This window comes from Prionailurus bengalensis, chromosome B1 (assembly GCF_016509475.1).
Source record: "Prionailurus bengalensis isolate Pbe53 chromosome B1, Fcat_Pben_1.1_paternal_pri, whole genome shotgun sequence".
In the NCBI taxonomy this organism is placed as follows: domain Eukaryota; kingdom Metazoa; phylum Chordata; class Mammalia; order Carnivora; family Felidae; genus Prionailurus; species Prionailurus bengalensis.
Window position 1 is genome coordinate 14,965,672 of NC_057344.1, and position 23,780 is coordinate 14,989,451.

Consider the following 23,780-nt stretch of genomic DNA (forward strand, 5'->3'; position numbering starts at 1 on the left):
CCGCGAGATCGTGACCTGGCTGAAGTCGGACGCTTAACCGACTGCGCCACCCAGGCGCCTCTAAAGCGGGCTTTTTCAATGCCATTTTCCTTTTAGATTTCAAATGCAAACATTTGAAAGTCAAGTATAGTAATTTGGTTCCAAGGGAAAGCTGTTTAAAATAACGCAGCTGTAATGCTCTGCCCTCCTGCAGGGGTCGCTGTCTGCTCGAGAGGGTATGGGAAGGGAATACGTGTTCCTCTAGAGCAACTTTTTAAAAAAATATATCATAGTAGACTGTCTGTTCCAAGAACCAAACAATATTTATACATAAAATTGGGGTCCATAAATTGAACTCATTGTAAAACACAAGGTCCATCTGATGCCCTGCATCAGAGACGTTGTTCACTTAACCTCAGAGAGCTTATGACTTCCCCAGGCTCACGGGTGTTTTCAGGTAAAACTTGGCTTGTCAGGAGTTCCGTGAATAGCTCATTGGAAGGAATAGAGTCGTCCTGCCGCTGTGCCCACTGTACATTTTATAGGCATGTTTGACCATTTTTATGAGTCACGGTATCTACCGCATGTGGTAATTTTATTGGCATCTATAATTTTAACTTTAGTGTTAATTTTGGCAACACAGAGAACAAAAACAGGCACGCTTTCATCCCGAGGAGCAAAGCTGAGCAAGACTTTGAATGAGAAAGAGTAAATGATGAAGCCTTTATTACAAGGGAAAAGATTAATAGCCAATATATTTTGCTATTCTTTTTAAAATTAAAGCCCACTTTTTTTCCAGATTGGACTGATTATTAAAATAGTTTCCCCGGCAAGATGGAAACAGAGCTACACATGAGTACTGTATTATGCTTTTATGCCAGAATCCTGCTGCATTGACATAGAATCACAGAATCATTGAGAGCCTGAAGGAATCTTTGACATCATTTCCCTTCTCAGATGAGGAAACAGCGCAGAGTGGTAATTGTGTTCTGTTGTGAGAGACTGGGCGCTTAGCAAAATACCTCCTGAATGCCTTTGTATGTTGGGAATTTGCCGATTAGAAATTAGTACAGTTGCAGAACCGCGCCTGGAAGTAGGCTGCTTTGACTCATGAACTTGATTAGAGTCGAAGGTAACTCTTCAATCCAGAGTACAGACTCAATTGGCATTTACAAGGAAGAGTTGTGTTTAAAAATAAACAGGAAAACAGGGTAATTTAAATATAATGCTGGTGCTTGAAAAAAATGGGTTATTTAAAGAAGGTTAAGATAGAAGATGGGCTTCGGGGTATTTTCAGTGTTGTAGTTTATTATCATGTAGTTCACCTGGAAGAACTATGGCTGTCGTTTGTTTGGTTTTTTTTTTTAACGTGTATTTATTTTTGAGGCGGGGGGAGGGACAGAGAGAGAGGGAGACACAGAATCCGAAGCAGGCTCCAGGCTCTGAGCTGTCAGCACAGAGCCCAGCACGGGACTTGAACTCACGAACTGTGAGATCATGACCTGAGCCGAAGTCGGACGCTTAACCGACTGAGCCACCCAGGCGCCCCTATGGCTGTCCTTTTCTTACAGTCGTGTGAAGATGGGGACTTTAAGATGGAAGGAAATGGTATGCTTGCTCTTCTAGTTAGGTATCTTTTGGAAAGCTGCAGTTATCATCTGGGAAGAGATGGGTGTAAATTGTCATGAAAGTCGTGTCTTCCTAGGCTCTGTGTTGCCCTCCCTCATATGCAGAGACTGAGGAGTCCGGAGAACCTAGATTAATGACTGAAAAAAAAAAAAGGCATTTATAAAGAACAGAGCTTTATTACAGTACTTTTTTTTTTTTTTTTGGCACACAAATAGAACCAAGATAGGAACCACTTTGCAAGGCGAGTGCCTAAAGGTATTGAATATATAACAGGCTCTCAAATATATTTCTTGAAAGGATGAATTATGTGAGCGAGCATTTTTTTTTTTAAATAATTCCAGCTAAAGGAACTGGCCAGAAGTTGGAAGGGAAAATAGAGGGGGGGGGGGTTCAACAGTAAAAACGCACGCTTGGGGTACAGATATCACTGAGGTGGAAATAACTAGCTGTAGATACTGAGGGACGGAGAAAGTCAGCACGGGCGTGATTTCTACCTGTCGTGCCGGATGCCCCTTGTCAAACAAACCAGTTGCCGGTTTGTTTCCCACGGTGGCACAGAACTGATTTTCTGACACCAACGTGTCACGTGATTCCTCCGTATAAACACACGCAGAGGTTCCCCATCAGCATCAAGAATTGGACCGAAGCCTCTGGTCAGGCAGGACCTGGCTCCTGTTTTTCTTGCTAGCCTGCTCCAGCTGTGCCCAGGTGCGCCCCGCTCCCCGGGGAAGTGGGGTGCTGCCCCACACCTGCTATCCCGCCTCTGCCGGGCTCCCCACCTTCTCCCCATGACCCTGGGCGGGCGGTCTCCTCTGTCCTCATGCTTCTCAGCTGACCGGTACCTTAAATGAAAGCGGCGTCCAAATGTTCGCTGAGGCATCGAGCTTTAATGTCGAATGCTCTTAAAAGCAAAGAGGTTTGCTTACAATGGGAACATTTTCATGTCTTCTCAGAGTTGCATTTTATTTACCAGGAACTTACGGAATGCTTCCTCTGTCCAAGGCACCGTGCTTGGTCTTATCCGAATTATTTTGGATTTGACAAATGTCCCCTGAGGATTGTACTTAAGCGGATGTTTGTAAGAAGGTAAAAGCTGAAGTAAAACCTACTTTACCCCTTCTTTTTGGAACAACAGGACAGAATTGTGGTCCAGAAAGAATTTGCTAGTCTGCAAAGGAGCCATGAGTTGTCTTTATTGAATGCGTACAGAACTAATTCTGACAATAGAAAAATCCATCCCATAAATTATAGGCAAGTAACAATTCATAGTTTATACACAGTGTGGTAGTTTCTGTAGATTATGGTGACCCACAAGATTTTGGCAGTATTTACGTTCCCTTGTTTTCTTCTTTGACTGTAAATGTGGTCCAGTTGTTGGAAGAATTTTCTAGTATTTTAATTAAGAGTGATTAGCTGGCTCATTAAGCAGGTCTTTATATCAAAGAACCATAGAAAATCATGGTACACTTGAATGATGTGTTGTATTGATACCTATGATTCCTTTAATACAGATCTTAAATGTATGTCCTAAACCTCACTTCATATATAATTACTTTCCTGTGGTAACTGCTGTGTTTGGGTGCTCTGTTGTTGATGAAATTAATAAAGGGAGTCTTAGAAATTGCACGGTTAAGTATATTCGGTCTCTTGTTATTTTGTTTGAAATTATTTAGCAAGATACAAGAGGGAAGTCGCAATCCTTTAAATACCCTGAGAAATTCCTAGGATTACAGTGTTATCAATGGCCATTAATTAATTAATTCACTCATTCATTCAACAAACACTTACTGGGTGTGTGATGTATTTCTCTGCATTATTCTAGGCATCGGAAATCTAGTAGGAACGTAGCATTCAAATGTTGTTCTTTTACGGAGCTCTTAGTCAAGTGGGCGAGACAGACAGTGAACACACAGATACACACACACACACTCAGACAGTGAAGAGAGTAGCTTGCTGAGATTCTGGTACCAGTTCAGGTGTGCGTGTGGGTTTTCCACATCACCAAGCAGTTCTCCAACACAAGCGGACTGTCCTACAGTTCAGCTGATTTCTGATATCATCTTCCTGGAGATAGCATCAGATCCCACAGGTTTTACCTGAATTCTTTGGGATTTGGCAGATGTTCCCTGAGGACTATACTTAAATGGATGTTTGTAAGAAAATAAAGCCGGAGTAAAACCTGTTTACCCCTTCGTTTTAGAACAATATGAATTATGGTGGCTCAGAAACAATGTGTTCGCCCACAAAGTAGCTGTGAGTTTGCTCACTCCTGTAAGATTGCCCCCCTTCCAAGCCGACCAAAAGCCCAAATTGTCACCTGTGCTTCTGACTGACCGGCTATAAATTGGTTTCCATGAGTCCTCCTTGGATTCAGTTAACTTGCTCATAGAACTCAGGGAAACACTTTATTTATTAGAGTGCCGGTTTATTATCCAAGGATACAACTCAGAAGAGCTGATGGGACCAAGTGCAGGGAAGGGGCTCGGACCTCCCATGACCCTCCCTGAGCACACCCCTCTTCCCCAAATATCCACGTGCTCACCCGTGTGGAAGTTCTCTGGACCCCATCCTTTGGGTTTTCAATGGAGGCTTCGTTAAGGAAACGTAATTAAATCATTGGCCATTGGCCACTGATTCAACCTGCAGCCCCTCTCCCCTCCCTGGAGGCTGGCGGTAGGACTGCAATTCCATCTCTAGCCACCAGCTCGTCCCCTCCCCCTTCCCGCTGGTCTGTCCCTAGTTTCAGGTCTAAAAGCCACCTGATTACCGTAACAAAAGACACCTTATGTCTCTCCTCACCTAGGAAATTCCCCCTGGTTTTAGGAGCTCTGTGCAAGAAATGGGGATAAAGACCAAATATGCATTTACTCTAAATCACATATCAGACTTGGGTAACAGGAGAGAGTCTCTCTTGTAGCGTTGGGACAGCAGTACATCGGGTGGTCAGGACAGGGCTCCCTGAGGAGGTCCCGCCTTAAGCTGAGACCCAAAGGAGGAGAAGCCAGTCCAGCAAAGGCCTGTGCAGGAAGCATCCCAGAAGCTCAACACACGCAGAGGCCCCAGTGCAGAAAAAGCTTGTTGTGATCAGAGAGCAGGGGAGGTTGTGAGCGTGGCAGAGGGAGAGGGTGGGGAGGTGGGAGGGTGACCGTCCCAGAGGTGGGTGGACAGGCCCAGACCCTGACCCTGCCACTGCAGGCCTGGTGAAGCGATCCCTCTCTGGGGCGCTGTGCGCAGTCACTGTAGGACGTTCTGCAGGGCGGGGGCATGTTTTCTGTTTTTCTAAGACCCGGCTGTCCTGTGAGGAAAGCAGTGTCAGGTCAGAGGGAAAAGTGACAGTCATCCAAGCCATCCCAATGGGTCAGGGGAGAGCATGGTGCTTTGGAGGGCAGGTAGCACTGGACATAGAGCAGAGGAGCCCATCTAGGGAGCACCTGGGCCCGGGGTAGACAAGGATTGCCGATGGGCTTGGGGACCTGCGGGGAGTGGAAAATAATTTATCTTATGCAGTATAAAAAATGAGGTGACGAGATAGTCACTTAGAGCCTCCAGATTCCATTCCGTTCTGTACCCTGAGTGAAAAGTTATGGCGCATATATTTCAATATTGTCGCAACACTGAGCTTTTTCGAAGCAAATGCAATTCGGACGCATTTGAAGCATGCTGGCCCTTGTAGTTGGCGGCGAAGAATGAAAAGAAATTAACTTAGAAGATAGCAGTTCAACTAAACAGATCATTTTAGCTAAAAGCATAAGGACAAGAGTGGCCTGAACTCAAGTGGTCCGTTTGCTAACAGCCCTATCTTTTCTCTGGAGAGTGCAAGTTCCCTGTATCCTCTACAAGACTAGAAGGGAGACCTGCATTCAAAAAACAAAGATCATATTTAGTGGTTTTGTACCCCTGGTCTTCTGAGAAGCCCTTAATCGTGATAGGCAAGGTTCAGAAGGTGTTCAGCTCCCAAATGGATCCCGGGTCGGAAGGTGCCGGAATCTGCACTGATCTCCCCCGTGGCCGGCCGACCCCAGATGCCTTAGCCAACCGAGCAAGAACCTAGCCTCAGCGCCCCAGCCTCTCCTGCAGGAGGTGGAGGGAGAGAGAAGGACTTCCAGAAGAGATCTTTCTGGAGGCTGTGGCTGAGCTACAGGGGCTGCTGTGGGGAGGGGGGATTTGAACAGGAAGAGCTCCAGACTCCCACCTCCCCTGCATCTCACCACTACCACCGGTTCATCTATTACGCCTGAGCCTTTAGAATTAATTTGGTTTGAACTGAGGGTATAATAGCTTTTAAGAAGATATATACTGACGGTGCCTGGGTGGCTCAGTCGGTTAAGAGTCAGACTCTTGATTTCAGCTCAGGTCACGATCTCAAGGTTCGTGAGTTCGAGCCCTGCATCGGGCTCTGTGCTGACAGTGCGGAGCCTGCTTGGGATTCCCTCTCTCTCTCTCTCTCTCTCTCTTTCTCTTTTTCTCTTCCTCTCTCTCTGCCCCTCCCCCCTCAAAATAAATAAACTTAAAAAATATATATACGCTGTTCTAGGCAGTCGCACACTTGCCTACTGAGATGGTCCTAGCCCTCACTTTTGAGCCACCAGTATGAATTGAGCTTTACCAGCCAGCAAGTGATGCTCATGCCCCCAGTGGCAGCCAAAATTCCACCTTCTCACTTCCACCCACTGCTACCCCACCGAATGTTTGAAGGAGGCCTCTCTTTGTGATTCTTCTCTTTCTGTTCCATTGGCCCCCAAAGCTCATGTATTCTCGTCAGTTCTGCCTTCTGCTGTTCTCTCCTTCTGGGCCTGGGTACTCCCCACTCGCTTTGACCACTCTTCTCCACCCTGTCTTGGAGAGCACGGAGCCACGGCAGAACTGACTGGAGCCCCCAACTGAGCTGGGCTTGGTGGCAGGGGTGGGGCCTTCAGGCTTTGACTCCGGCTTCCCTCTGCCTCATCCCTGCACCTGTTAGGCTTAACCCCCCTCTGGGGGTTTTCATTCCCGGGCCCCGTTGCCTGGTTCCACCCATCAACCCTTTTCCCATCTAGTCCATCCAAGCACGTTCAGGTTCTTTCTCGAAGGGCCTCTGGGTTCCCAGCAAACCGGGAATCGCGGCTGGGCACAGCTTTGAGTGCCCGACAGTGAGGAGCTGGCCCACCCCAGAGGGTCCTGACATACTCCCAGGAGGGCACTGCCCAGTGCCACAGGCTGACCTGAGCCTGGGTTCTGGCCAGCATCTGGGAGTTTATTACATGGGAGAAATCAGGCCCAAGAAACAAAAAAGGAGAGATTATGTAAATACATGTGGGAAGTCAGCTCAGAAGCTCCCAGATCCTCTGCTCTGCTGCTAACTTTACCCTCTTTCTGTGGGGCCCTTTTGCACACGACACCCTACCGAGCCCCAGGTGGCACCCAGGTGGCACCTTCAGGCTTTCCTGCTCTTCCAGCCTCTCCCTCCCCTGGGGCCCCAGCCCCACCCCAGAGATCTTTACGGGGAATCCTAGGAATCCTCGGAACATAACTTGAAAAGCACCACACTGCAACACAAAGACCGCAGAAGTGAAGACAGAGCCTCATGGTGCACGTTGATGCGCTTCAGGAACCGTCATCAGCCCCTCGCGGCTGGGTCTTCAGCCTGTCCTCCGCCGCCACCGATTCTTCCAGTTGCAGACACGGGCAGGAGGAGGTCACAGGGTCCCTTGCGGATGGTGATCTGCTCTCTCCTGCTCCCTCCAGTCCATCCGGCTTCTGAAAGTCACATCTGACTTTGTCGTTCCCGAAATTCCTTCCGTGGCTCACCCTCCCTCACAGGGTGAAGGCCTCGCGTGCTCAGCTGTCCCCTCGTGGTGGCCCCGCGCCCTTCCCCACTCCTCCCCAGAAAGCGGCTGCTTACAAGTCCTTCTCCCCCCACACCTCCCAGCCCCCAGGCACACTCCCGCTTCAGCACCTGATTCCGGCTGCGCATCCTCGGGGAAACCTCTCACTTCCAGCTTCTAAGCACCCCCTCCCCTCACCCCCCACCCCCGCCCCCGGTGCTGCTGCACCACCGCCCTGTCCCCTCTGTCCCAGAGTCTGTCATTCAGCCTTCTGTGGAGAACGGTGGACTTCGGTCTAGTCGCCTGTCTCCTCCCCTTACTCCTTGAGAGCAGAGATGATCTGGGGAGGGGAGCTCACTCCCTTTCCCAAGGAAATCCCAAGCCCCCAGCAGATGGCTGACACGTGAAGAGCCACTCAACATTTGAATGAATGAATCCTCACGTTTCCCCAAGTGCATTTGTCGAGATGGGAATGGCAGTTCTTAAATAAACCGGCTCCGAGTTAATAAAAACAGAGCTCATTTTTCAGCCTCGTGTCGTACGCCCTTCAGCTGTAAGTCTGTTGAAAGGAGATCTCAGGTTTTAGAGGCAGGTTCTGTTTGCCGAGGCCATTGGAGCTTCCACTGCTCGGGGGGCATCCTTCCACCTGAGGGGCATCCACTGTGTGGCCGTAACAAGCTTCAGCGTTCAGAGTTGATCGTCCTCATGATACTGGGAACCGGGAAGGGTCATGGTGTGTGCGCGTGTGTGTGTGTGTGCGCGCGCGTGTGCATGTGACAAAAGGCTGGGTCTTTTAATGAACTGCTTCCTTGAAAATTGTCTTTCTGCAGGTGATGTGTCACCAATCAGCATGTCTCCCATCAGTCAATCTCAGTTCATTCCACTCGGGGAAATCCTTTGCTTGGCCATCTCAGCAATGAACTCCGCGAGAAAACCTGTCACCCAGGAAGCACTGATGGAGCATCTGACCACGTGTTTCCCAGGTAATGGGAAGAGAGTGTAGCACTTTCCAAACAGACATGTGTGCTGGTCGCTCTGGGACCTCATGTGGACCGTGGTGCCTCTCATTGAAATGTAATAGAAAAAAAAATGTTTTGCCAAAACTGGCCAGAAACGTTCCTTAGGTCTGTAATTAGACATCAAATCATCTCTGTTATTTCAAAACTAACGTGCCGTCTCCAGGTGATAATGTGACGCTTTTTTTAAGGGGCACTGAGAAGAAGAAATACAGTCAGGATGCGTGAAGAATTCTGGCAAAACCCACCAAGGTTCTAGTCAACTTCAACATAACCTTTATTTTTTAAAAAAAATTTAGTGTTTATTTTTGAGAGAGAGAGAGACAGAGCATGAGCAGGGGAGGGGCAGAGAGAGAGGGAGACCCAGAATGCGAAGCAGGCTCCGGCCTCCGAGCTGTCAGCAAAGAGCCGACGCGGGACTCGAACCCACGAACCGTGAGATCACGACCTGAGCCGAAGTCGGACGCTCAACCGACTGAGCCACCCATGACGCATGGGAGCGTGTCGGAAAAGTTTAGTCCCAAGGGATTACACTAGAGCGATAGTAAGGACAGACAAACAAATAAACAAAAACATCTTGCATGCTTGTGTCATGGCCTGATGAGTTTTAATAATAGGATATTTGATAAATTAGTTAAGATCTCATTTTAAAGGAAAAAAATAAAATGTTTCCTTGTCTCTTAAATATTATAATAAGAAGACAATAGTCCAGCTGCCCTACCAATGGCATTTGGTGCCTCCGGCACCAGAAGACGTTAGGAATAGTGATAAGCTAAAGACAGCGTGACCTGTCTCAAGGGGGGCAGCCCGGTCCTCAGCTCCCGTGTATTGCGCCCCCCCCCAAAAACGTCAAACCCTGCCAGAGCTTCAAGAGACTGCTTTTTCAAGAGACTCTGGAAACTCTGTAGAATCTGTGACATCTGTAGATTTCCTTAACTATTGGCAGTTACGTGTGTGTTGGGTGTGTGTGTACATTTTAACACACGGGTGCCCGTGACTTGCAAGTCAAATAAAGCACGTTATCGGGCCACCAGTTTGGCAGCTTGGACTCGACATGTACCTAGATGGAAATAGAGCTTACCCAAAAAATGAACTCTCGACATAGTTTTCATCCAACCTAGAAGGGACCTTGGTGAAACAGAAGCTGTGGACTGTATCAGTTCCCTTTTGCCACCAAAATGCCGGGTAACAATCACAGGTCATGGATGGCATACGGCAGTGAACGTTTATTCAGCTCATGTGTCTGGGGGTTCTCCGGGAGTCAGCGGATCCAGACTGGACCTGCCCAGGTGGCCCTGCTCCACCTGTACCCCATCCTTTTTGGAAAAGAGGACAAGCAGTGGCAAGTTCTGCTAACGAGGACGGCAGAGGCCACAAGAGAACAAGTCTGGTTATACAGAGGCTCTTCAGCCCTTCGGTCACACCACACCCACTGACATTTCATGGGCCAGAGCAAACCTGGCCAAACTCAAGGTCGAGGTGTAAGAAAATGCACCCCACCCATGGCAGAGGGCAAGAGGAATACTTCTGGGTTTTTTTTAATGTTTATGTATTTTGAGAGAAAGCACCTACATGTGAGTTGGGGAGGGGCAGAAAAAGAGAGGGGGAGAGAGAATCCCATGTTGTCAGCACAGACCCTGAAGCGGGGGTTGAACTCACAAACCATGAGATCCTGACCTGAGTGGAGATCAAGAGCTGGTCGCTTAACTGACTGAGACTCCCCACTTTTCCTTTTGCCCCGAAGGAACTTTACATTTCTCTCCCAGTGATTTATTTCCTCCTTCTTCAGTTTTCTAATTAACACGCTTGGAAACTATGTGTGCTGTTTAAAAACTCTAACACCGACCGACCTTTTGCAACCTATAAATTAACCTTAAATTTTCTAACATTATCTCTGAATATTCTTCACTGTCTGATCGTCTTTCTTTGTTAACTTTCAGGCAAACCCTTTTCCTTTCAGTAGCAAGATAAACAGAGTGCCAGGTGAGAGCAATCTAAGGGGACAGATGTGGTTCACAGATGTAATGCTCTTGTGAAGAAAGACCCTTCTTGGTGGCCTTGTACCTGGTTGGCCTCTTCTGACATCAAACTTCCCCACAGCTTTTGAAATCTGTTTTTATGTAGCTTCGTGGGAGATCACCTAGCTTTTCCAAAATTGGTTACATCTCTCCCATTACTGGGCTATGAAATAGAGAATGGAAAGAACACAGAGCCGGTATGTAAGAGTAAATTGTGAAAAATAGCAAAATAAAGTAGTAAATTGCCAAGCAGTTGATTACAATATGACTAAGTTGGAATACTTTTGTAGAGAAATCCATAGGTCACCTGTACTTAAAAGAATGACTGCTTTGCTAGCTTTTATTATGGCATGTGAATTTAGATCTCAATGCCTTGTCATCAGACGGGCCGAGGGGAGCGAACTTCACCTTTTTCAGCTTTGTGACACTGATGACTAACGGGTCAACCCCACATTGCAGGGGCGCTGTACAGATCTGAGTCTGGGGCAGGGGTTGGCAAACCATGGGTGCAAGCTAAGTGTGGCCCACCACTTATGCTTGTAAAGAAAGTTTTATTTGGAACTTTGTTAGAACACAGCCTTGACTATTTGTTTATGTATTGTCTTTAGCTGCTTATGCGGCAGTTACAGAATTGAGTAGTTGCAGCTGGGAGATCAGAGGCCTCACAAAGTAATATAATTACATTCTACCTCTTTAGAGAAAAAGTTTGCTGACCACTGGTTTAGGGCGTGGTAGTAATGATTTAAAACTTTGTTCAGCAATAGTTCCATATTTTATCTTATTTTTTGATGTTTAGTTATTTTTGAGAGAGAGAAAGGCAGAGGTGAGTGGGGGAGGGGCAGAGAGCGAGAGGGAGACACGGAATCTGAAGCAGGTTCCAGGCTCCAAGCTGTGAGCCCAGAGCGTGATGCGGGGCTCGAACTCCCAAGCCGTGAGATCATGACCTGTGCTGAAGTCAGACGCACAATCGACTGAGCCACCCAGGCGCCCCATGACTGTTTACTTTTATATAGCTTACTGCCTGAAAATAAAGTTTTGACTTTATTTAACTTAATATTTAACTTAATGTCATTAAAACATTTGAACTCTCATATTTAATGCATATGTTATACGTAAAAAGAATAGTCTAGATTTGGGCCTCCATTACTGTTTTGGTCATCCATATTCTTTTTTTTTTTTTTTTTAGTGTTTATTTTTGAGAGACAGAGAGACAGAGCATGAGCAGGGGAGGGGCAGAGAAAGAGAGGGAGACACAGAATCCAAAGTACGCTCTAGGCTCTAAGCTGTCCGCACAGAGCCCCAACACCAGGGCTCAAACCCACGAACCGCGAGATCATAACTTGAGCTGAGATCGGACACGCAACCAACTGAGCCACCCAGGTGCCCCTAGACACCCATATTCTAAAGAAACTTTTTAGTGAAAAGTCTCCTAGTAAAAATGCCTGACATACTGAAATGTAAACCCTTTTATCACCTTTCTATATTGGTTGAATTTTGGAATTTCCATTATAGAAACAAGAATTTTTCTTAAGGTATAAAAAGAATAAATACTTGCTTCTCAGCTAAGTAAGGACTCATCACCCACCCATCCAGAAGGATCACTTAAATTGAACTAGTACTTGTTGGGTTGTTCATGATTGGATCTTCCTGGGAGGAAAGCTGACTCTCAGAGAAAGAGACCTATAGGCTGCTAATGGGGTTGAAGTTTGCTTGTGAATTTGCTAGAGAATATTAACCTATGTATGTGTATATATATGCATATGTATGTATATGTGTATATGTATATATGTACATATATAATATATATTATATATACATTTAACATATATGTATATGTGTATGTTATTATATATGTATATGTGTATATTATTATATATGTATATGTATATATATGTATATATATACATATACATATATAATATTCTGTCTCCCATCTCATCCCCTTACATTGGTTCTTGCTAAATTCTCCCTCAGCCAGTGTTCTTCAAAATGAGAAGAAATAATCCAGAGAAGCCCATTGAAAGTTTCCATCTAAAATGCTTAACATACAGAAGGTATACATAAGCGCTCCATTCCAACGATTTTCAGATTTGTGGCATTAAAGGGATATGTAAGTCTAAGTAACCTCGCGTTGTCATGCAGTGTTATTAGATCTCTGTTTTTGCTTTGGAAGATGTAAAAGTGTGGAAAAGGAGAGAAGTCGGGTGTCAGCCTTATTTGGATACAGAGTTCATCTTTTTGTTCTTTAAGCCCTCAAAATCCAAGCTCATGATGAACTTTGGGAACAGAATCTGGAAGTGGTTGAATGCGCAAACTTCGAAAAGTACCCATCACGGCCGTCTCTGTCCCAGGGGAGCCCTGCAGACCTCTCATGGAAGTCTGGATTTCACAGACAACTGAAAGTGCAGTCATTATACTGGGGCTTCATAATAAAATAAGCATCCTAAATATCAGCGACTTTCAGTTAAAGCCTTGAAGACTCACAGGTAGAAGTGTGGAAGGTTGATTGGACAGGGCATGTTTCCAGCTTGTGTTTTCAAATTAGACATCCCTTGACCGATACACGTGAGGATCCAAGACACGAAGACTTCGTTCTGTCATACCGTCACAGTTTTGGTTTGTAGTAACAGCTGTTCTTCCGGATTACGCCTCAGCTTTCCTTTATAATGACAGCATAGTAACCTGGGCAGTCGTGAACTCGTATAAACGAGGCTTGCCGTGTTCTGGAAAAACTTGTTTCTGTTCCAGTGTTGACTGCAAGCAAGCTACTATGTAAGACACAGATTTCAGTACGGGTTTGATATCCGGATTGCTATGCCCCACAGCCCAAGTGGGCATCATTTGTGCCCACGGTGTGAATACGCTCTCATCTGGGGAGTTTTAGTCTGTGTCAGTGTGAACGGTGCCCCCAGACTTGTCCAGCAGGAGGCCCTGGTTGTTAGTGGGGTGTAGAAGCTCTTTTAAGTTGCTTCTCTTATATGCAAGCATTTTTTTATTTTATGACGGCACTCAAGAATTTCATATATATGGTTTGGGTTCTATCGCTAATTCATATGAAGTTCATTTTGTGCAGAAACTGTCATAAAAATTTTTTAAATTGTTATTATACCAGCCTTGAAGCCATTTGCATAAAAACCAGAGTACCTCTCTCAAGAGCAGAGCCCTAGACTAAAGGGAAACTATGCAGCTCAAACATTAAATAATTATACTAAACAATACATTATTCATAAGCAACGTTGCCTTTCCCACCTCGCCACTACGGATGCCTTCTGAATATGGTAACTCAGACAGACGTGTATGTTACATCGCATTCATCGACTCTCTCCCAGGCCGTTACTAATGCTTTCATATCCCACTTTTGTAGTTTTGGAAGGATTGGGGGAGCCTAAACTTAGTTTACCTGCTGTTTTAGGTTGCTACAGAATGTTCTTAGGAGGTAATCTGGGTTTCCATGGATCCTGCCCCAAAGTTGAGACTATATGGTTCATGTTCATGGAGCCCCCAGTATATGTCAGGCACTGCTTTACATATCTTAAGCTCATTTTTAGAAATTTTAAGTTTATTCATTTACTTATTTTGAAAGAGATAGTGAGTGGCAGAGGGGCAGAGAGAGAGAGAGGGAGATACAGAATCCCAAGCAGGCTCTGCACTGTCGGCACAGAGCCCGACGCAGGGCTGGAGCCCACAAACTGGGAGATCATGACCTGAGCCGAAGCCAAGAGTCGGACGTTTAACTGACCGAGCCACCCCAGGCGCCCCTGCCTTAAGCTCATTTAAACTCACAACTACCCTACAAGGGTACATGGGGTTATTATCCACATCCCGATGACCATGGACAGAGGCTCAGAGAGGTTAGGTAAGTTACCTAAGGTGATAACCAGCAACACTCATTTTCTAGCATAACCCTAACCAAGTGCAGGTGGCTTAAACAACAGAAATGTATTTTCTTACAGTTCAGGAAAGCACAAAATCAAGGTATCAGCAGAGGTGGTTGGTTCCTTCGGAGGTCTGTGAGTTCAGAAACTGCCAGACCTCTCTCCTTGGCAGGTGGATGGACATTTCTACCAGTGTTTCTTCACATGGTCTTCTCTCTGTGCACGTCTCTGTGCCCACTTACCCCTTTTTAGAAGAACATTGGTCGTGTTGGAGTAGAGTCTACCCTGATGACCTCATTTTGACTTGTTTACCTCTGCAAAGACCCTGTCTCCAAACCAGGTCACATGCTTAGGTTTAGGGGATTAGGTCTGAATGGAGGAATGGTGTGGTGGGTGGGGTTCTGCATAATGCAGCCACTGCCACCAGGTAACAGTGATGGAGCTGGGGTTTGAATCCAGCAGTGTGGCCCTGGGCTCCAGGCTTTCAGTCTCCACGTCACACTACCTTAACTGTGTCAGGTTGAATCCCATGAAATTACATTTTTGTGGGTCAGACACGGTTGAATGTTGGCAGTATGATTCAACCTGACCTATTTCCAAATTATATCATCCAGATCAAACTAGTCAGGACTGTCGCCCTCAGTGTGCCTGGCACTGAGGAATGGACAATATCCAAGAAATAAGTAAATGTCCTCTAACCTGGAGAGTTTACTCTCTCTTAAGAATTTATACTTGTAATTCTGTCTCTTAAGAAAGACAAGGCATAGACATGCACACAGAACCCTTTGAACACAGTATCGGCCACGGTACCAGGAAGTCTGTCATTTTCTTCTGGAATTTCTATTCTAAGGACTATGGCATTTTCGGACTCAGTGACCAGACAGATGGAGAAGCTTCTAAGTTTTCACAAATGTATTTATTAGGGCTCTCTGGTTACGAGTTAGAAAAACTACCTCCATCCTGCTGACTTAGTCCAAGAAGGAGAACATTGTCACCCAAACTTCATCAGTAACGTAGTCACTTTCAAAACTGAAGGTAATGATTTCAGACCTGGAGGGTACATCTTGAACAATGGTCGAGTCTGATTGCCCTTTTAGGTAACTTACAAAGTTAAGTTTATTAAGTAAGCTTAATCTTGAAAAGTGAGTGTATGGAGTAGCTTCAAGTATGTATGGTGGCCTCTGTATATGTTCTATTGGTTTTTGATGATCAAGATAGCTATTTCAACCCAGTTTCCTTAGGTTTTTTTTGTAGTGAGAAAGGCTTTTCTGTAAACATATATTATATCATGTAAAACATTTTTCATTTTTCCATCCTTTAAAAATACTCTGCCTTTTCATGGCTCGCTTCAGGAAAGACCTTGTGACAACCGTAGCAATCTCACTGCCCCTAACTTCTGTCTCTCTTCCCGAACGCCTTTGAATCCTGCTGGCTTGCCATGTGGATGATACGTTGAAGCTTGGCAAAATTCATACGATTTTGTCTTAGTTTGGGCTGCTGTAAAAAATTCCCATAAACTGGTGGCTTAAGCACCAAACATTTCTTTCTCACGATCCTGGAATCTGGGAGCTCTGAGATCAAGGCACCTGCAGATTTGGTGTCTGGTGAGGGCCCTCTTCCTGGCGTGAAACCGGCCATATCCTCGCATGGTAGAGGGAGGGGGAGTGGTTTGTCTCTTCCTCTTCTTACGAGGGCACATCTCGAGGGCCCCATCCTCGCACCAGAGATTAGGATTTGCACATGTGAGTGTTTGGGGGGATACATTCAGTCCATAGCAGATCCTGAAAAATTGGGAACCAACAACAAGTTCCCTCTACATTCTCATGAGTGTGTTCCTTTGGTTTTAGGTGTTCCCACCCCAAGCCAAGAGATTCTACGGCACACGCTCAACACGCTGGTGCGGGAGAGGAAGATCTACCCAACTCCGGATGGCTATTTCATCGTGACCCCGCAGACTTACTTCATTACTCCTTCTCTCATAAGAACTAACAGTAAATGGTACCATTTGGATGAGAGGATACCTGACAGGTCTCAGTGTACCTCTCCGCAACCCGGAACCATAACGCCCTCTGCCTCAGGCTGCGTCAGGGAAAGAACATTGCCCAGAAACCACTGCGACTCTTGCCACTGCTGCCGAGAAGACGTGCATAGCATGCACGCCTCGACTCTGCAGAGGAAACCTGCCAAGGACTGCAAAGACCCCTATTGCCCTCCTTCACTCTGCCAGGTGCCACCCACTGACAAGAGCAAAAGTACTGTCAACTTTTCGTATAAGACAGAAACTCTCTCAAAACCGAAAGATAGCGAAAAGCAGTCCAAAAAATTTGGGCTCAAGTTATTCCGGCTAAGTTTTAAAAAAGATAAGACCAAACAGCTAGCCAATTTTTCTGCCCAGTTTCCTCCCGAGGAGTGGCCCCTGCGAGATGAAGACACGCCAACCACTATCCCTAGGGAGGTGGAAATGGAAATCATTAGGCGTATTAACCCGGACTTGACCGTGGAAAATGTCATGAGACACACTGCACTGATGAAGAAACTTGAAGAAGAGAAAGCACATCGGAGTAAAGCTGGGTCCTCTGCCCATCACAGCGGAAGAAGTAAAAAGAGTAGGACTCATCGAAAGTCCCACGGGAAGTCTCGGTCCCACAGCAAGACACGAGTGTCTAAAGGAGACCCTTCAGACGGTTCTCATCTGGATATCCCAGGTGACAGAGAGTATGACTTTTGTGATCCTCTTACCAGGGCACCCAGGGAGGGCTGCTTCATCATTGAACACAAAGGAGATAACTTCATCATGCATAGTAACACGAACGTGATTGAGTCTCATTTCCCCATGACACCAGAATGGGATGTGTCTGGGGAATTGGCCAAAAGGAGAACTGAGATGCCTTTTCCTGAACCTTCCAGGGGAAGCTCCCACTCAAAAGTGCACCGAAGCCACAGCCATACCCAGGACCGAAGGTCCAGGAATGAGAGATCCAACAAAGCCAAGGAGAGATCCAGATCGATGGATAACTCAAAGGGCCCTCTGGGTGCTTCTTCTCTAGGGACCCCTGAAGACCTGGCTGAAGGCTGTAGCCAAGACGACCAAACCCCCAGCCAGTCCTACATTGACGACAGTACGTTAAGGCCCGCACAAGCAATTGGCCATCAAAGGGCTCATGTGTCATCCACGAGCTATAAAGAGGTGTGTATTCCAGAAATAGTCAGTGGCAGCAAGGAGCCTTCCAGTGCTTGTAGCCTCTTGGAGCCAGGAAAACCACCTGAGAGTTTGCCATCCTATGGGGAACTCAACTCTTGTCCAACAAAAACAGCTACAGATGACTATTTCCAGTGCAACACCTCCAGTGAGACGGTCCTCACGGCACCATCACCTCTGGGAAAGAATAAAGAGGATCATGACACTCTGACTCTGGCGGAAGGGGTGAAAAAGCTGCCTCTGTCTGATAGGCAGGCCCCACATTCTTCCAGGGAGCCTGTGGGGCACAAGGAGGAGTCACCAAAAGGGCCAGGTGGGGGCCCAGCTGTTTCGGGCGCAGTGGCAGAAGGGATCGCCAATGGACGCCTCGTCCAGCACCACAGCGCCGAGCCCAGCAGCCTGGACAAGAGGAAAGAGATATTCAGCAAAGACACACTGTTCAAACCTCTTCACAGCACCTTGTCTGTAAACAGCTATCACAAATCGAGCCTGTCCCTCCTCAAATCTCTCCCGAAGACACCTGCCGACACACTGCCAGGCCGATGCGAGAAACTGGAGCCGTCCCTGGGGACCTCGGTGGCACCAGCCATCCCTGGTTCCCAGCGTCAGCAGGAGTCCGGGGGGAACCAGGAAGCCTCTTTTGACTATTACAATGTCTCTGATGACGACGACTCTGAGGAAGGGGCAAACAAAAACACAGAGGAGGAAAAAAACAGAGATGATGTAGGCACCATGCAGTGGCTCCTTGAGAGGGAGAAGGAAAGAGACTTACAGAGGAAATTTGAGAAGAACCTCACCCTCCTTGCCCCAAAAGAAACCGACAGCAGCAGCAACCAGAGAGCCACGCATTCGGCACGCCTCGACAGCATGGACAGCAGCAGCATCACTGTGGACAGTGGATTCAACTCCCCACGGTAGGGAGAGGCATCTCTGCACACGGGCACACACACACATACACCTACCAGGGCCTGGGGCTTTATGCAAATAACTTGAAACGTTTTTTGATTTCACAGTTTTAATTCTGTGAATGCGGGTTAAGGGTTGTGTGAGCTGTATTGTTAACAACCTGTTTCTGACTTCTTTTTCAGGAATTGAAACAAATGTTTCTGCAGCTGTAGAGATCACCAATCTGGACTGGTGGGTTGGCTCCCTCCCTCAAACTTGCATCAGGCCAATCTAACTAGGACCAACATTTTCCAGTATTTTTCTTCTATGTGTATATTGCCCCCATGCTGGTAAAAGAAGTTTGTTTGTTTTTTTAGGTCCTCAAAAATAATAACTTTTTGGGTAGAATGAGTGGTCAGTAGTCAGTTGGGGGTTGGATATAAATTAATTGACTCAAAGACAGGGGTCCCTCTAATGGGAATGACAGATCTCAACCCCTTGGGGCATCCAGATGCTTGCTGCCACTGCAGTCCTGACTCTCTGCGCCCCCTTTCCCCCCTTTGCTCATACATTTCAGATCCACAGAGAAATGGAATCTTGTGTCTCTCACAGGAAGATGAGGGGCCCTTGCTCCATTAGATCAAAACGTGTGCCCACACTTTTATGTCTCCTCCTGCAGAATTGACACAACCCATTTAGGCACTCTGATTATAGCTGGTAATTCAGCAAAGGGTTAACAGCAGAGAGCATGTAATGCCTGACTGGCACGTCGAGAGCACTTAAAGTGGTTCAGGGGATAAGAAAGCCAAAGAGCGTCTGTGCAACTTCCTTTTTTTTTCTCCTTAACTCTTCCTTCTCCTCAAAGGGCGACTGGGGACCCAATTCTTCTAAATTCTACTCCAGATTGGTGACTCTGAGATGCAGAAATACTACTGAGAGGTTGACATTTCTCATGAGTTGTGATTCCCAAGATTCTACAGTATATTTTAGAATTTTAACAAGTACCCAGATACGATTATATGCTTCATATATTATTTTAATTATTAAGAATTAAATGTAGTTCTGTTATGATTTCTCTTTACTCTGGATAATTTGGGGACGGAGCATTCCCAAATCCAAATTGGGAATCGTTAATCTGTCTGTCCCATATTAGACCTTTATTATTCCTTAAAGGGCTAGTTCTTGATTATGATGATGATGATTTTTGCCATGTAACCTTTTTTTCCAAGTTAACACGTGTGTGGAAGTCTAATGTCTAAACAAACCACAGAGACGGTGCTCTGGTGGAAGAGGGTGTGAGGCCAGGAGCCCCACATCTCCTCTGCCTGTCCCTCTAGGAGCCCTAACTGACCTCAGGGGGCCATGGCACTCAGTGTGAAAACCACTGGTCTACCTATTAATGACTTTTCTAAAATACGACTGCTGCTAAATATTTTTTAAGTCCCAAATCAAATCAAATGTATATATCCTTTTCTTTCTATTTCTGTCTTCTGCTCTTTTTTTTCCTCTTGAGTTTCTAATAGTGGGTGCAGGAGAGGCACATTGAAGGTTTGTAGTTGATGGTAGATGTTCAAGACCATTGCTTATGGAAGGTGTGGTTTATTTTGCCTGTACCTTATGTTCGACTGTTTCTTACCCATATAGACACTACCTGACCAATGCTTTGAACACCAGCTTTCAACCTTGCACAGTGCCGCTTGGCCCCTGCACCTCCACAGAGGGAAGGCTGTGGTGCTCTAGAGATCATTGCTAAGAAGATACTGAGAATAGCTTAATGGGTTCTAACTCAAAAATCTCCCACTACATAATAGTGAAAGGAAGGTTTTTGGCTTGGGGGCAGATAAACGCATATATTCACGAAATCGTTGAACCAGTCTCGCCATAGAATGTATTGCTTTATCTCTAAATTTGAAATGCAGAATATAGAATTTATGAATGGGATTATTTCTTGACATAGGCTTTATTTTCATTTCTTTAATAACATACTTAAGGTTAAACGCTTTGTCCTGGTAGGAGGTAAGATCTCTCTGAGGAGACAGCCTTCTCACATTTAGGGATGTGTCTGTCCACTACTATGAGGGAGATTTTCTCTACTGGAATATGCAGACCGCCCATAAATTTCCCGCGGTTAGATAATCTACAGAGCAATTCCTAATTTTGCCCCTTTCGTATTTTAATATCCTTTGGTTAGAAGTTATGTCAAAACTTACTATACCTGTTTTTAAACTGTATTTTCTGTACACCTCAATTGATTACGTTGTTTTCTGATGCATGAAGAAGGTCTGTGAAGGAGAATGGTTGAGTTATAGGGAGTTTTATTCTATGGCATGAGTATTTTAGCCACAGAGCATTATCAGACTGATACCTCTCCACTGCCGTGAGATACAGAAGTCTTAAGTGGGCCATTTATTCGAATCTTCCAGTACTTAATTCACTGAGCAACTAAGATCCAACAACAATAACAAACAAACAAAAAAAAGACCAAGCAAGGTGATGTCCACACTCCCAGCTTTCAGTGCTGGCTCACAAGTCATGTTCAGCCACATTTCCAAAATTCTTTAGTCCCTTTCGTTGGGGACTAAAGGGTTTTGAAAAGGGGGGATTGGGGAGGGAAGGTAGAAGCTTCAACTGTGCTGGGAGATCTAATATTGAACATGAAAAATCTTGACCTCGGAGGCCTGCTACTCCAAATCTGAGGCCAAAAACTGCTTGAAAACACAGTGTGAAAATCAGAGGTAGCATAGCTTCCCGGGAGGTGTCTGCTTTGTGTACTGCGGGAGCACGTGCCTGTCGGAGCGCCAGGCCAGCGGAGGCACGCTCAGCTCGGGCACTGAGCAACCAGCGTCTTGGTTCACCTCTTCTGCTTATCAAATCCTGAAATCTTATTTTGAAGGTGGCACTCCACTATAGCTTTCTTTTTCAAGAAAGTAAGAACTTTTAAGTGTGAGGAATATTTTTGCTGTTGACGCTCTACCTCCGTCAGCTTTCTCAGGATCATGCCCAGAACCCTCATTATGAATGCCGCTCACCCTACTCATTATTACGGCAATAATGAAATATATCCTTTGGGGAAACTGGAGTACTATATACATTTATCACTATTAATGACTCAGGCCAAACGTGGCCAGAGGCATCTCGGAGCACCTACAGCTCCCAACTTAGATGATCTCTTGCAGTGATGTGTGTTTATGGTGTCTGGCATGCCTTAAAAGCTGGTTGAAAAAGTTTAAGTTGGTTTAAGGTCCTTTGGACTTTAAAGTGCATTTTGCCCTAGGAAAGATGTCATTTAGTCATGTATGGATTCTGAAACCAAGTCATCGGAGCTACTTAATTCATTAGATGCCAGATGTACACCGAAATAATATGTATCTAGCTTTTTAATGTACAGGTTCCTTGATGCGTATTTCTTCACAATCACCCTGTGAGTAGGTGAATCCCATAACTCTCCCCATTTTAGAGATGAGGAGATCAAATACTATAAAAGGTTGCTATCATGATTTAAGAATGAAACTGAAGGAACAGGGCAGGAAATCTTTGGGGTTCTCCATGTTGATTGCCCTTTTTCCTTCCTCCGCCTCACCCCGTGCCTCAGCTGTGGTGCTAGCAAGCCACGGATGACTTTTCTTAGGGAGGGTGTAAGGCAGGTAAGTAGGTGAGTCTAGCACTTTCCATCCCTTTAGTGCTGATGTTTCGGGGTATTCTTTAGGTATGCTCAGATCTACTGTGAGCACAATGAAAGAACTTGATTTACTTCTGTGAACACATTAACCTTCTGGGCGTGCACTTTGCAGTCAAGAAAAGTCCAGTTGTCTTTGTGGTGGTCAGTGAACAAACTTCCTTTTAAACAGTTACCTGTTTACCTGGCTCCCGGATGAGAAGCAAACTCAAGGCCACAAGGGGTTAGGATGAAATAGTCCATTCTCTAGGAACTACTGCCAAAGTATAGGCAGGCCCTGCCTTCCCAAAGTTTGCGTTCACAGCCCTTGGCTTTGACGAGAGACCCTACTCATTAACGGCTTTCTTCCTTTGAAAGCAAAAATCTTCAGATTTCTTTCAGATCGCAGAAACAGGTACTAACTTGGGCCTTTTGTAAAAGTGAAGAAGCATCATTGCGAACATTAGGAAAGCGGGTGTATCTACTTTTTAACCATTTCGGCCTCTGGAAGGTTTCATGGGAACATCCTACTGTCAGATGGTGGGAAAACCTGCATAGGGTTCAGACAGCATTGCTATCCGTTCCGATGGGAATGAAAGAGCGGTGGTGAGGCTGTCCACTTCAGTAGTTTGACCTGTTGACTGGTTCCAGCAGGCTTACATCAGGGATGGGGGCCGACTTTCAGAGAATATTTTCTAAACTTTGAATCTGTCCGGTAGGGTGGATGGATATTTTGAGCGTCCTTGTGGTGTCTTCAATCTCTTTGTAAACTAAGCTTCTTATTACCATTTTGAGGACTTTGAACCTGGAACCTGTTCAGTTCCTACCAATCAGGCCAAGTAATTTTTTTTTTTTTTTTGGTGTTTTATTCTTGAGACAGAGACAGAGCATGAACAGGGGAGGGGCCGAGAGAGAGGGAGACACAGAATCCGAAGCAGGCTCCAGGCTCCGAGCTGTCAGCACATAGCCTGACGTGGGGCTCGAACCCACAAACCGTGAGATCATGACCTGAGCCGAAGTCGGATGCTCAACCGACTGAGCCACCCAGGCGCCCCTAAGTAATCTTATTTCTAATGCTATTGCCCTACACATTTAAAAGGCTAATGTTCTGAATCTCTTGGAACAATAAAACAAACTCACAGGTTTCTGACTTAGAAAAACTGAAAGAGAGGGGCGCCTGGGTGGCTCAGTCAGTTGAACGTCCGACTTCAGCTCAGGTCATGATCTCACGGCTCGTGAGTTTGAGCCCCGCGTCGAGCTCTGTGCTGACAGCTCAGAGCCTGGAGCCTGCTTTGGATTCTGTGTCTCCCTCTCTTTCTGCCCCTAACCCACTCACATTCTGTCTCTGTCTCTCTCAAAAATAAATAAACATTAAAAAAAAAAAAAGAAAAACTGAAAGAGAAATAGAAATGCTAAAGCCTTTAAATCACCTCTACTCTGAAAAATAAAATATTTCTACCAAAGCAGGGGGAGGGCATGTAAGCTTCACAAATTAATGGGGAAATTTTAAGAGTCCTTTTCTGAAAATATAATGTATTTCCACAAAAGTGTTAAGATTGGAAACAGAGGTACCAAGTGCTTTACGAAGAATTTTATTCCCATCAGTGTGGCAGATTAGCTAATGGCATGCTTGAAGTCCAACCAGAGTCAAAATCTGCTAATCGGGAATGAAAACAGCATCATTAGGGGCAAAACTGAGTTTATTCAAGAGCACTTTTCT

General features: G+C 45.8%; 1 protein-coding gene across 3 annotated transcripts in view; it reads left to right on the forward strand.

Moving 5' to 3' along the window:
* STOX2 (storkhead box 2) overlaps positions 1 to 23,780 on the forward strand; it is a 117,470-nt gene that overhangs the window by 86,777 nt on the left and 6,913 nt on the right. For 2 of the 3 annotated variants that reach the window (XM_043558278.1, XM_043558287.1), the window contains exons 2-3: positions 8,243 to 8,395; positions 16,169 to 18,434. In XM_043558278.1, coding sequence (XP_043414213.1) covers positions 8,243 to 8,395; positions 16,169 to 18,434 — 2,419 coding nt within the window. Of the gene's footprint in view, positions 1 to 8,242; positions 8,396 to 16,168; positions 18,435 to 18,608; positions 18,658 to 23,780 lie in introns of all 3 variants that reach the window. The other variant, XM_043558294.1, reaches the window with a different exon arrangement.